Below are 14,915 nucleotides of genomic sequence, written 5' to 3'. Positions count from 1 at the left end.
ATGAGGCAACCAATCGATGTGTTTCTCTCGCATCGATGTTTCTCTCTGTCTTTCCCTCTCTCTTCCACTCCCTCTAAAAATCAATGGAAAAATATCCTCGGGTAAGGATTAAAAATAAGTAAATAAATAAATAAAAGCAAAAGGAAAAATATTCGCCGAAACCGGTTTGGCTCAGTGGATAGAGCGTCGGCTTGCGGACTGAAAGGTCCCAGGTTCGATTCCGGTTGAGGGCATGTACCTGGGTTGCGGGCACATTCCCAGTGGGGGATATGCAGGGGGCAGCTGATCGATGTCTCTCTCATCGATGTTTCTAGCTCTCTGTCTCTCTCCCTTCCTCTCTGTAAAAAATCAATAAAATATATTTTTTTTAAAAAAAAAGGAAAAATATTCAGTTCTAATTGGAGGTGGGGACAAAGGGGGGGGGGGGTGTATTATGGAAGGTCGCCTGAAGCTCACACGATAGGCTAAGATTTACCAAGTGGCCCAGAGAGGGGAGGACACTGCGAACAGAAGGAACAGCATGTATACAGCACAACAGGGACTCTCCCAGGAACCTGAAACACTTGGATATGGCTGTGCATTTCACCGGGGAGAGTGGCAGGAGATGAGGCTACACAGATAGGACAGAACTAAATCTTAACAGGCTGTAATTCTATACTGAGGAGTTTATAGTGTATCCTAGAAGCAATTAGGAAGGTGGATAGATCAAGGGATAGATGTCAAGTTTGTGTTTTAGAAAGAACCTACTCCCAGCTGGGTATATACACAAGAACTGGTTATATTTTCAATTCTTTTCTGTGTGTTTTATTTATTTTTTAATCCTCACCCGAGGATATTTTTCCACTGATTTTTAGGGAGAGTGGAAGAGAGAGGGGAAGACAGAGAGAAATATCTATGTGAAAGAAACACGTCGACTGGTTGCCTCCTGCACACGCCCCAACCAGGGCCCAAGCCAGGGAGGAGCCTGCAGGCAAGCTATGTACCCTTGACCGGAATCGAAGCCCGGTATCCTTTGGTCCTTAGGCCAATGCTCTATCCACTGAGCCAAACCAACTAGAGCTCTGTGTGTTTTATATCAATTTTTAAAAAATATATATTTGCATTGATTTCAGAGAGGAAGGGAGAGGAGAGAGAGAGAGAAACATCATGATGAGAGAGAATCATTAATCGGCAGCCTTCCGCACGCCCCTTACCCGCACGAGCCTGCAACCCGGACATGTGCCCTTGACTGGAATTGAACCTGGGACCTTTCAGTCCGCAGGCTGACACTCTATCCACTGAGCCAAACCAGCTTGGGCTTATAACAATTAAAGAAAACCCCTCAACTAGCAGGACAGAGAGGGTCTGCAGGGGAGCAAAGCTGGCTACAGGGACCTGTTGGAGCCCTTGGTCTACAGGAGAAGAGATAAAAGAACTAAGAGTGGTGGAAGAAATGAGAGGAGTGGCCTCAGAGGAACGGTCAGGACCTGAAGTCCACAGGACCTGGGGAGGGACTGGGCGTGAGGGATGAGAGAGAGGGTGGAGTCCAGGATGGCTACCAGGTTTCTGCGGTGGGTAACGAGAAGGAAGCATTCTTCGAAAATGTAGATAGAGATGGATGAACAGGTTCAGGAAGAAAGGTGAACACACATCACATTTACACATGTGCTGGGGAGGCCTGTCGGACATCCAGATAGAAATTTCTAGTAAGCAGGAATATTTATGAGTCTGAAGCTCGGGTATCATGGATGGCTGGAGTCATCAGCACAGAGCTGGAAGCCATAAGAGACTGAGTCTGTATAGGTAACGTAAGGAGAGTGTAGATGGGGCCATGGGGACACCAAAGTTTAGGAACAAGCAAGGGAATGAGGAGTTGGCCAGAGAGAGAGATAGAGAAGAAATAGTGACCCAGGGCAGAGGAGAATCGCGAGTTAAATAAACTGAAGATATTACATAAACGGAAGATTTGAGACAAACGAGATCGTTGAATGTGGCCCTAGTTCAACTCTGCCCTAGTGAACTTTGCCACAGAGGTTTCAGTGGCCTGTCTGGGGGCAAGAGCAAGGCTGCACTGGACAGGAAGGGGGAGGGGACCCTGCTCTTTGTTAAGAGACTCCTGGTGCGGAGAAAGGAGATCCGAGATACTTGGTGGAGGACACGGGATTGAGGGCAGGGTATCGGTTTTGTTTTGAGACTGGAGAAACTTGAGCAAACTTACATGGGGGGGTGGGGGGGGTGGGAGGAGCCAGGAAAGAGGGAGAGTTGAAAACAGAGAAGAGAGAAGGAGTAACTGCAGGACCAACGCCCAGAAGAACAGTGAGCGCAACGGCCAAAGACACACAGCAGCAGATTGAAAGACAGAAGGTGAAAGGGGTCAGGAAGAGGTCACACTGTAGGGATGGGATTGGGAAACCGAGGGAATTGATGCCAGAGCCTCAATTTTATCTGTGAAATAGGAAACTAAGTGAAAAAAAGAAGGCCCAGAGGGGTGGGTGGTGACATGCATAACTGTTGGTTTGCAAACTGGCTCCCATACAGTGAGGGGAAGGAAAGATGAAAAAAGAGGCAGATCATACCATATTGGTGGTGGTTTTGTGTGTGTGTGTGTGTGTGTGTGTGTGTGTGTGTGTGTGTGTCTTTTTAATATATTTTTATTGATCTCAGAGAGGAAGGGAGAGGGAGAGATAGAAACATCAGTGATGAGAGAGAATCATTGATTGGCTGCCTCCTGCATGCCCCCCACTGGGGATCGAGCCCGAAACCCTGCCGGGGTCCAGCCCCAGCAGGTCCAGGGGTCCCCAAAGGTGTGGACGGAGTCGGCGAAGAAGGAATGACACGGAGACAGCGTTCAGTTGATCAGCAGCCTAGCCAGGATCTCCAGCCAAGTTCTGGTCTTGATCTCCAGAGAGGCTCTGCTGCTCCGGATTTCCAGCGAGGTTCTGTAGCCATGTTCCCTCGCTAGGTTCTCCAGCCAGGTTCTGTCCAGGCTCTCCAGTCAGGTTCTCCTGCCAATCTCTGTAGTCAGGTTCAGTCCAGGATCCCTTGCCATGTTCTCCCGCTAGGCTCTGTCTCTAGGCTCCGAGGCCAGTCCCTCTCCAGGATCCTCCGGCATGGTCTCTCCAGCACAGTTCTTCTGTCTCTAGGCTCCGTGTAGATTCTGTCTTCTTGATTCTGTTCTAAGTTCTGAGTTCTGAATTCTGTCTCATGATTTCTGTGTCCTGAGTTCTGAGTGTTTCTGTCTTGTTACAACTGTATTTATACCAGTTGATTCAATCCTATCAATCTCTATTACAAAGGTTAGGGCGTTTCTTATCTCCATTCCAGGGAGAAAAGATTATGTAGTTTAAGCATGATTGTTCGTAGTTAAAGGGATTAATTACCCGCCTGGCACTTAGTTGAGGGGTTTTATTCCCTCCCTAACTTCAGGGGAAAATCCCTACCTGGGGATTCAACCTTTCTCGGAGAGGTGACCTTGGTTAAAACACAGTGCCAAGAAGGTGAGCAAACATATTAAGAACAGTATGCCATATATGCCAGGTCCCTTGAAACAGCAAGGATGGACCGGCTCCCGGCAAATTCCCCCTTTTTTATTTTTTAAAAGCAAGCATTAAAAAGAAAAACCTCAAATGCTCTCTTATATCCATTTTAAGAGTAGGATTGGCGCTTTCCGCTATTACCTGAGTCCTGATCTATCATCCCAGGGAGAGCTTGCCAATCCTGCACTTTCCCAGGGTGGAAAGGCTGCAGTGGGGTTAAGGATAAGGCTCCTTGGGCCTACCTTCTCCCATGCCATTACATTTACCTTTCCTTCCTCAGAAAAGCATGGACATACTTCTTGTATAAAACGTTCTGTCTGACTGGGAGTAACCTTAATTCCTCTGCTAGCAAGCACATATGTTAAAAGATCAATACAGAGTCTTTTTTCTTTAGACTCAGTATGGCACATCTTCTTAATCTAAAGATCAATACAGAGTCTTCTTTCTTTGGACTCAGTATGGCACATCTCAATCTAAGAATCAATACAGAGTCTTCTTTCTTTGGACTCAGTATGGCACATCTTCTCAATCTAAGTTCTGTACTATCCACCTTCTTACCCTACTTATCCTCTGTAGGGGGGTTTGCAGCACCCTGGTGGAGTCCTATCCATCCCGAGTGTGGAGGTTCTCAATGGGGCGGCTTACCTAAGGGAATCCTGTTCCAGGGGTTCCCAAAGGTGTGGACGGAGTCAGCGAAGACTATCCACCCTCTTCCTATGGTGGAGTCCTATCCGTCCCGAGTGTGGAGGTTCTCAACGGGGCGGCTTACCTAAGGGAATCCTGTTCCAGGGGTTCCCAAAGGTGTGGACGGAGTCGGCGAAGACTATCCACCCTCTTCCTATGGTGGAGTCCGATCCGTCCCGAGTGCGGGGCGCTTACCTAGGGGTCCCTGTTCGGGCGCCAGATGCCGGGGTCCAGCCCCAGCAGGTCCAGGGGTCCCCAAAGGTGTGGACGGAGTCGGCGAAGAAGGAATGACACGGAGACAGCGTTCAGTTGATCAGCAGCCTAGCCAGGATCTCCAGCCAAGTTCTGGTCTTGATCTCCAGAGAGGCTCTGCTGCTCCGGATTTCCAGCGAGGTTCTGTAGCCATGTTCCCTCGCTAGGTTCTCCAGCCAGGTTCTGTCCAGGCTCTCCAGTCAGGTTCTCCTGCCAATCTCTGTAGTCAGGTTCAGTCCAGGATCCCTTGCCATGTTCTCCCGCTAGGCTCTGTCTCTAGGCTCCGAGGCCAGTCCCTCTCCAGGATCCTCCGGCATGGTCTCTCCAGCACAGTTCTTCTGTCTCTAGGCTCCGTGTAGATTCTGTCTTCTTGATTCTGTTCTAAGTTCTGAGTTCTGAATTCTGTCTCATGATTTCTGTGTCCTGAGTTCTGAGTGTTTCTGTCTTGTTACAACTGTATTTATACCAGTTGATTCAATCCTATCAATCTCTATTACAAAGGTTAGGGCGTTTCTTATCTCCATTCCAGGGAGAAAAGATTATGTAGTTTAAGCATGATTGTTCGTAGTTAAAGGGATTAATTACCCGCCTGGCACTTAGTTGAGGGGTTTTATTCCCTCCCTAACTTCAGGGGAAAATCCCTACCTGGGGATTCAACCTTTCTCGGAGAGGTGACCTTGGTTAAAACACAGTGCCAAGAAGGTGAGCAAACATATTAAGAACAGTATGCCATATATGCCAGGTCCCTTGAAACAGCAAGGATGGACCGGCTCCCGGCAAAACCCGAGCATGGGCCCTTGACTGAAATGGCATCCAACCCGGGACCCTTCAGTCTGCAACAGATGCTCTATCCATCGAGCCACACCGGCTAGGGCAGTGGTGGTTTTAATAAGCCAGGTAACTTATATACGAGGCTTGTCATGGGCAACTGCAAGATGAGCAGATCTCTGCACCACCCACCCAAATCCTAAAAGTTTATACAGAGGCCTTCACTGGGTTCCGTCCAGATGGTCTCACCAGCAGCTCACTCCCTCACAGCTGTGTCCTTGAAAATGGCTCTGGCTGTGGGGGCGGTGGTCAGAACATATGTTCCAAGGACAGGGGAGGAGGGGAGGAGCCTCCGACTGTGGGGGTCCAGCTCCCGTGTCAACCGCTGGTCACGTCCTCTCAGTGATCTCCTCCAGCAACAGCCCACGGGGAGTCCGTCCGTCCAGTGTCTGGACTCCTTGCCTGGTGCTCCTTCTATTCCCTCTGCTACACTCACTCACGTTGAAGATACCTTGCATCCCTGGAATGCCTTTTTCTAAATGGGGCTTTTGGTACTTCCCTTTGAAAGACTATAGGCAAAAGGGACGTATGTAACACTTGCAACAATAAAGAATTATTTTTAAAAAATTATAAATAAATAAATAAATAGGTAATAAAAATGAAGATTACTAGGCAAGGCTGGCTTCACACACATGTAGACCAGGCCGCCAGTCACCAAGGAGAATAAACTCGCCAAGACCCTGGACTGAGACCCAGAAGACTTTTCCCTCTAGAATGGGGACGACGGCAGAAGCTCACTCTCAGATCAGGCTTCTGACCTAGTCACGCCACTTCCGAGTGCTTAGGCAGCGGTTCTCAACCTGTGGGTCGCGACCCCTTTGGGGGTCGAACGACCCTTTCACAGGGGTCGCCTACGACCATCGGAAAACACATATATAACTACATATCGTTTTTGTGATGAATCACTATGCTTTCATTATGTTCCATTTGTAACAATGACATTGGGGGTCACCCCAACATGAGGAACTGTATTAAAGGGTCGCGGCTTTAGGAAGGTTGAGAACCACTGGCTTAGAGAATGCTTTTTAACATGCAAACTGTGATGATCGCTTCAGTGAAGAAGATTCTGGAAAATTACCTGGAGGAGAGATATTGGCAGTATGGGAGAAGGAGTGGTTGGGAGTAAATTCTGGACAAGTCTCTTGGCCTCTCTGTCCATTCCAAGGTCCCTTCTCTCTGTAACATATTTGATGAAGAGGTGGGTCAGATCAAGGTACTGAAGTAGATTACTACAGCCAGCCCATGGAACATACCAAGTGGCCACAAAAGTGAGGGAAGGACATAAATATTAGTACCATTATTTGCTTTGGATGGGCCCTGCCAAATGAAATAGAAATCGGCAGATATTGTGTAACTCAAGTCCAAATCGCTTCCCCTTAGAAAACATAGTTTGTGTCATTATTTATGTAACAAACATTAGGGAAAAGGAGAGGAAAATACCTTCATACCACAATCACAGGTTTTAGAATAGGAAAGACTGGTTCCAACCCATTAAGCCCAATCCACGGCTTTTTCTTCCCCAAGACTGTTCATCTCCCCTTCTGTGATTTCTTCAACGATAGTACTTGGCTTCTATGGTAAACAGTAATACTCAGGCAGCAAAGAAACCGGTAACCAGCACTGGCTTGCTTCCTGCACTCTCCTGAAAGTAGTCCCTGACACAAAGAACTCCTTACGTGGGAGGATGACACCGAGGTAGAGAACTGGATTAAAATCTTGTAGAATCTGTTCAAAACAATTCCATGTAACCAGAGCCACAGGAGTACAGATGTGAATCCAAACCAATGCCTCATAGCCCTAGCCAGTTTGGCTCAGTGGATAGAGCGTTAGCCTGCTGACCAAAGGGTCCCAGGTTCGATTCTGGTCAAGGGCAGGTACCTTGGTTGCAGGCTCCTCCCTGGCCTGGGCCCTGATAGGGGCTCATGCAGGAGGCAACCAATTAATGTGTATCTCTCACACTGATGTTTTTCTGTCTTTCCCTCTTTCTCCCATTCTCCCTAAAAATCAATGGGGAAAAAAAATATCCTTGGGTGAGGATTAATTAAACCAATGCCTCATATAACCTGAAATATTAGATACAAGAACTTCATGTAAGATACAAGAACTCTATCACAACCTAGGGATCAGCCATATGACCTGGGTCCTACCTATGAGATGTACCTTCAAGAGGATTTTTCAAAGAGGTGCAATGTGAGGAGACAGGTACCTTGTGGAGTTCACTTCCTGGTGGAGAAGCTGCCGGAACAGAGCCTCTGCCTTCCGGGGGTCCACTCCCACTGTGCAGTCGGAGAGCCTGGGCTGTGCAGCCGCAGTAAAGTCGCTTAGTGTGGCTAAAGATTTGTGGAGTAGGAAATGAAAAGGAGAAAAACAGTGCTTCACCGAGGAAAAAGCAAGGCCTTTGGAAGTATCAGGCTTGATCAAAGTCCTGCTGCCACTTACCAGCTGTGCCCTTGAATAAATCATATGCCCTCCTCAGCCTCAGTTTAACCCTCTTTAAAACGGTCATTGTCCAAGGTCCCTCGCTGCCTCTGAAAGCAGGGCTCTCTCCATGCCAGGATTCGCCAGGCCTACTGGTGGTCTACTCCACCTCCAGATCCCTGGGTCAAAGTGAGGCTTAAAAGCATGGATAAAATTAAGTTAATTTATGAAGTGGCTAGAAGAAAAAACACTGAGATGTAGCGCTAGTAACAGAGATAGCAAAGTCACCTGACAACAGGCAATCTTCTGCATGTGCATCAACAGGCCCAAGGACATGACTCTGCGGCAGACTATCATAACTGGTGATAACAATGACCTTGAGTTGCCAAGCAAAGATCAATTTATGCCAAAACCAGAGCATTAAAATACTCTTATTTTGGCATAAAAGTGCTACATTCTATGTATACTTCCATCAAAAGTGGTTCCAGCCCTGGCTGGTGTGGCTCAGTTGGTGGAGCGTTGTCCTGTGCACCAAAAGGTTGCTGGTTCAATTCCCAGTCAGGGCCACATGCCCAGGCTGCGGACTCAATCCCTGGTAAGTGGCACGCAGGAGGCAGCTGATCCGTCATTGTTTCTCTTTTTCTCTCCCTCTCCCTTCCTCTCTCTCCAAAAACATAAATGAATATTTTTTTTAAAATGGTTCTGCCCTAACCGGTTTGGTTCAGAGGATAGAGCGTCGGCCTGCGGACTGAAGGGTCCCAGGTTCGATTCTGGGCAAGGGCATGTACCTTGGTTGCGGGCACATCTCCAGTAGGGGGTGTGCAGGAGGCAGCTGACCGATGTTTCTCTTTCATCAATGTTTCTAACTCTCTTTCCCTCTCCCTTCCTCTCTAAAAAAATCAATAAAATCTATTTTTTTTTTAAAAGATGGTTCCAATGAAAATGTTTTTGATGTTTAAAGGCTAAGAGTCAGTTATCTGGAAAATTTCTATTCGTGGAACAGATTATCTCTCAGAAAATGAGGTGGAATAACTGATAAAATACCATAATATGAGAGAACATTATGGACAAAAATAGTTTCATTTGAAAATTGGCTGGAGTACCTAGAATTTTTCACAGAAACTTCCAGAAGCCAAGCTCCCAAGTGCCATTTACGAATTAAAAGAAAAGAAATACACACTTTTCTGAGTAAGTCCCGACTACCTAGAAATAATGCCATCACCAGCTGGCTTCAGTCACTCTCCTTTTTCCTGACACCTGTCTCCTGATACCAGGCTGGGAAGCATTTTCCTGAGTTTTTCCATTGCTACATTACTACCCACACATTTATTCCAATTTTCTCTTCAAGTTTACATTTCCTATTCCTGCCTCTTAAATATGAACATTTCCTGAGGCGTAGGCCTTGGCCTTCTGCTTTTTTCTATAAATACTTCTCCTGTGGGAAAGATCATCACACACTGATTTCAACCCTTTTGTCTCATGGATGACTCATACATTTACAACCTTTCTTTCTTCAGCTTCAGTTCTATATTTCTTTTTTTAATATATATTTTTATTGATTTCAGAAAGGGAGAGGGATAGAAACATCAATGATGAGAGAATCATGGATCGGCTGCCTCCTGCACGCCCCCTCCTGGGGATGGAGCCCGCAACCCGGGCATGTGCCCTGACCCGGGAATCGAACCATGACCTCCTGGTTCACAGGTCGATGCTCAACCACTGAGGCATGCCAGCCGGGCCAGTTCCGTATTTCTAACAACCCCCTAAAATTTTTCTTTTGGACAGTTCACTACCATCTCAAATGGTACAAATCTTTTGGAGCTCTGAGCTCATTTTTGCTTTAAAACCAACTTACCCTCAGTCCCAACTTCCCAGCCTTAAGGGAAGACTTGTATGTAAATAATTTCAGCTTTAAGTTAGAAAGTGGTAAGAACTGAACGGGTGAAGTATCGGTGTTATGGGCAAAGGGAGAACGAAAGGTGAACAGCAGGAAATAAAGTTTTGCATCCAAGGTAATAACTCTGGCCTTTAATCTACGGACAACAGGGAGCCGGTGATTTTGGATCAGAGCTGTGCTTGATTAAGCCGCGGCAGCTGCGGGCGAGATGAGCTGGTAGGGCCTGGGCTGGAGGAAGGGCCTGGCTGAGGTGCTGCATTTCCACTGTTCAGGGGATGACAACGGGAACTCTGGCAGTGGTTCTCAACCTGTGGGTCGCGACCCCTTTGGCGGTCGAACGACCCTTTCACAGGGGTCGCCTAAGGCCATCCTGCAGATCAGATATTTCCATGACGATTCACCACAGTAGCAACATGACAGTTACGAAGTAGCAATGAAAACAATTTTATGGTTGGGTCACAACATGAGGAACTGCATTTAAAGGGCCAGAAGGTTGAGAACCACTGGATTAGGGGGAAGCAGTGGGTAACGTGGGTGAATGTGAGAACTACTGCTGGGGTAGAACCGACAGAATTTAGTCACTGACCGGCGCAAGAAAGGAAATAAATGGCAGCGGGTACTGACATTCATGTATCCACGCTGGAAACTGGTGCTAGTATTGACAAAAAGGGTGCACAGTCTGGACAGCCATTCGGGAGGTAAGAGGCCAAGTCATGCCCTCGCTGGTGTGGCTCGGTGGATAAATCGTGGGCCGGCAGACTGAAGGGTCCTGGGTTCCATTCCGGCCAAGGGCACATGTCCGGGTTGCCGGCTCGATCCCCAGTAGGGGGCGTGCAGGAGGCAGCCGATCAACGTTTCTGTCTCTCTCTTCTCCCTTCCTCTCTGAAATCAAAAAAATATATATATTAAATATATTTTATTGATTTTTTACAGAAAAGAAGGGAAAGGGATAGTTAGAAACATCGATGAGAGAGAAACATCGATCAGCTGCCTCCTGCACACCCCCTACTGGGGATGTGTCCGTTAACCAAGGCACAGGCCCTTGACCGGAATCGAACCTGGGACCCTTCAGTCCGCAGGTCGACGCTCTATCCACTGGAGCCAAACCGGTTAGGGATATATATATATATATATATATATATATATATATATATATATATATATATATACACACACACACACATATATACATATATATATGTATATGTATATGTATATGTGTATATATATATATAATTATTTTTTAAAGAGGCTAAATCATGTTTGGGGTATTCAGCGTGTATACATACACCTGCAGAACATTGGAGAAGAAATTGGCCAAGCCCCTTGGAGGCTGCTGGGTCCTGACGAATTAGGCTGAAGAGGGTGGGGATGGGGTGTTTGGGCAAAAACACCTACGAAAGGGACTATGAACTCTTCCGGCCGAGGCCCAACCTGGCAGGAGGTGAAGGCACCGCGTCCCTGAAGCCACCCGCTCAGCCTGGCGTCCTGCCGGAAGCTGCCGTTCCCTCCCTTCTCTGCAGAGTTCCCAACCTCCGTCCCCACCCGCCACCGGCTCCCAGTCACGGGGACTTAATACCCGGCGACGTCTTTTCCTGCACGGCCGCCCGGCAGGCGCCGAGCGCACAGGTCCCATCATCGCAAGAGAGTCGCTCCGCCGACGGTTCAACTGCGAAAACCGCCACACGCCGAGCCCCACTTATCGCGAGACTTGACAGGCGCGCCTGCGCGGAGCTCGCCGGAAGCGGAAGTCGGGGCTGTCGGATTCCGTCTGACAGGAGTGGCTCCGCTACCTCGGAGTGTGAGGTGAGTGTGGAGTCGCTCTGACGCGTGGGGGGCGCGGAGGTGGGTTTCCTGCGCGTTTCGCCCGCCGAGCTCGGCCCGAGCGGAGGCGACACCGCGCTGGGCGGGTGAGTTGCGGGTTTGGGCGCCGGGAAGGAGGGAGGCGGTCGAGCCGCGGCGTCCTCGGTCTGCGGTTCCAGGTCCGGGCGCTTTCGCCAGATCGGAAGCCCCTTACCCTTCACGGCCAGTCGTTTCCTCCGAGCTGGACGTCCACGGTGCGCCCTTGGGAGACCGGTTCCGTTGGGCTTTGCGGGGGAGTGACCATCGCGGTGGTTTCCCGTCCTTACCTTCCTCTGTCTCACCCTCCTGGGGCAGCGCAACCCCATTCTGGTGAGCCCTTACCCAGGCAGCCGCCTGCAGCCAGAAGAGCTCGGTGTGGTTTTATTTGTGGTAAACAAACTAATGTTGGGGCACAGATCTGAAAGGCAGTGCGCTTGTATTTCATCGGGCAAAGAACGTGAAGTTGTTGCTCGTGCTGGAGCTGGCTCATTGGCGTTGCAGGCCCCGAGGACACGCCTTCGTGTCATCATCTAGCAGCTAGATTCTAGCTCTTCGCTCGCACTTGGTTGGTTTTGTTCCTTCTCCCCCGAGGATTTGTTCCCGTTGACTTTTAGGGAGAGTGGGAGAGAGAGGGAAAGACAGAGAGAAACATGATGGAGAGGAACACGGCCATTGGTTGCCTCCTGGTCGCGGGGGAGGAGCCTGCAGCCAAGGTACCTAACCTTGACGGGAATCGAACCGAACCCGGGACCCTTTGGTCTGCGGGCCAGCGCTCTATCCGCTGAGCTAAACCGGCGAGGGCCTCGCTGGCTCTCGAGTTAGCGTTGGAAGACTTGAGAGCGCATTTAATCCAACCCTTCAATTAACTGAAGCCCTTATGGTGCCTACCCACCACCCACCGCTTTTGAGGGTTTTCTTGAGAGTCATGTGTTTAAAAAAAAAAAAATTTATTGACTTTTTACAGAGAGGAAGGGATAGAGAGTCAGAAACACCAATGAGAGAGAAACATGGATCAGCTGCCTCCTGCACGCCCCCTACTGGGGAGGTGCCCACAACCAAGGTGCATGCCCTTGACCGGAATCGAACCCGGGACCCTTCAGTCCGCAGGCCGAGGCTCTATCCACTGAGCCAAACCGGTTAGGGCGAGAGTCACGTTTTGTTTTGTTTTCCCTCCCACGGATCTAGACAACCCAAACATTAAACAGCACAGCCCCAAATCCCGGGGATAAGTAAAGCTTGGATCAATTGAAATTCTATTTTTTTTTATCTTAATTAAATTTCTTGCGGTAACATTGGTAAATAACATCCTATTTAAATTTCATTCTCATGAGTAATGCTAAATATGCTTGCTTATGGGAGAACATAAAAATAGAACGGCACATTTGCCTTGCCTTAGGATTCTTACTGCCCATCTGGTTAGGTCTGGGCCATCTTTCTGATGATTTCTGTGATCCCTATAGAAACTCAGACATGAATTTTAATTAGCGGAATTTATTCTAAATCATACATTGGATTTGAGATTTTTGACAGCAGTTTGCCAATCCCAGACCCATGGAAAGTCTGGTGTTTAATAGGGATACTCTCTAAGACAGCAGTAGCCTGAGAGGTAAAACATCTCTGTTTCTTGCATCCGAGCAATGATTTCATTCTAATTTTGTTGGGATGAAGGTAGTATTATAAATATTTGCATGTTTGGAGGGATTTGGGGGAAAAGACAAACTAATGAAGCAGCCACTTTCCAATATCACATCTCTTTGTCAAAGACTTTGTCATATACATTAAAATACAGGAAGAAAAATAAGTTTGGGGATGTCAGATAAGAGGGAGATGTTGGGTTCAAAGTTTTAGCACGGTGTCGCAGGTGCCCCGAATCAGACAACAGGTTTTAGGAGTCTTGAGGCAAAGAGCAAAAGGATGGGTTTGGTTTCGGACAGGTAGAGGACGGGAATACTGACGCTGTTTGGTTGAAGAAGATGAGAGGTGAGGTTCACCTACAGAATCCTGCGAGGGCTGGCTTCCAGGATCTGGGTGAAGAGGAAAAGAAGTGAACTCTTTGTCCCCTGAACTAGGCCTGTGCAGCCTAAGCCAAACCTTTTCTTAGATGCAGAGGGCTCTCTGAAAATGTGGGTTATTGAGTGAATCCATAATTGTCCAGGAAAACCCAGCTGATACATATTGCAGGGGTTTTTTTTTAAATATATTTTTTTAATGATTTCAAAGAGGAAGGGAGAGGGAAAGAGAGATAGAACATCAGTGATGAGAGAATCATTGATCAGCTGCCTCCTGCACGCCGCCTACTGGGGATGGAGCCCGCAACCTGGGGCATGTGCCCTTGATGGGAATCAAAACCGGGACCCTTCAGTTCGCAGGCCTACGCTCTGTCCACAGAGCCAAACCGGCCAGGCCAGATTGCAGTTCTTATAGCCATTAGACAACATTTATAGTAGTTACTTTTCATTCATCAGCGAATCTGGGACAAGAATACATGGATAGCATCCTCAAATACCTACTCTAGATTTTTCATTTTTTAAAAATTAGCTCTTTTTTTCTCTTCCTTTAAATAATCTCGGGTACTTTATCCTGGGAGAAATAAGAGCTAGGCTTCCAGTAACCCCTTAACCATGACCCTGTCTTTTATTCCTTTTTTCAGTCAAGTTCCTGAAAGCTTAAGCCTATAATCAGTGTAGATTTCTAATTCCTTACCTTCCAATTACTTCTCCATTAATTGTAATCCTCCTTCAATCTGTACTTCTCTAAAATAATCACCTCCTAATGGCTAAACCCAATTAATTTTCTCTTCCTGGTTCTGTCACTGTACTATTCAACACTGATGACCATTCACTTTTTATCCTCACCTTCTGTGATCTCTTCTGGTTCTTATCTGTGTGTGTCTTTATCAGTGTACTAGAGGCCCGGTGCACAAAAATTTGTGCACTCGGGGTGGGGGTGGGGGTCCCTCAGCCCAGCCTGTGCCCTCTCCCAGTCTGGAACCCCTCGGGGGATGACCACCTGCTGGCTTAGGCCCGCTCCCTGGGGGGATTGGGCCTAAGCTGGCAGTCAGACATCCCTCTGGCAGCCCAGGAGCCCTCGGGGATGTCCACTTGCCAGCGGGGAGCAGGCCGAAGCTGCAGTCAGACATCCTTAGCACTGCTGAGGCGGAGGGAGAGGCTCCCACCACCACCACTGTACTAGCAGTCGTCAGCCTGGCTTGTGGCTGAGCAGAGCTCCCCCTGTGGGAGTACACTGACCACCAGGAGGCAGCTCCAGCATTGAGCGTCTGCCCCCTGGTGGTCACTGTGTGTCATAGTGTCATCTTCACCCATCCTTCTTTCTATAGTTCCTATGGCACCATAACCTATCCAATCATTTAGCCAGAAGCATGGGAGTTATCCTTTATTTCCTCTTCTCCTCCCAGTATCTAGTCAGTGATGAATGCCTCCTGAAATTCTTTTAAAACTACTCTCGCAGCCCCTGCCTCA

General features: G+C 48.1%; 1 protein-coding gene across 1 annotated transcript in view; it reads right to left on the bottom strand.

Annotated features, from left to right (window-relative positions):
* Nucleotides 1-7,849, bottom strand: part of HOMER2 (homer scaffold protein 2) — a 117,975-nt gene extending 110,126 nt beyond the window's left edge. Inside the window, exons 1-2 of the mRNA XM_059678032.1 lie at nucleotides 7,719-7,849; nucleotides 7,486-7,609 (exon numbers count right to left, since the gene is read on the bottom strand). Coding sequence (XP_059534015.1) covers nucleotides 7,486-7,609; nucleotides 7,719-7,785 — 191 coding nt within the window. The 5' untranslated portion in view covers nucleotides 7,786-7,849. The remainder of the gene's footprint in view (nucleotides 1-7,485; nucleotides 7,610-7,718) is intronic.
* Nucleotides 7,850-14,915: the final 7,066 nt, after the last annotated feature.

This window comes from Myotis daubentonii, chromosome 21 (assembly GCF_963259705.1).
Source record: "Myotis daubentonii chromosome 21, mMyoDau2.1, whole genome shotgun sequence".
Classification (NCBI taxonomy): Eukaryota; Metazoa; Chordata; class Mammalia; order Chiroptera; family Vespertilionidae; genus Myotis; species Myotis daubentonii.
The sequence above is the reverse complement of the archived record's forward strand: the minus strand, read 5'-3'. Positions and strand labels throughout refer to the sequence as shown.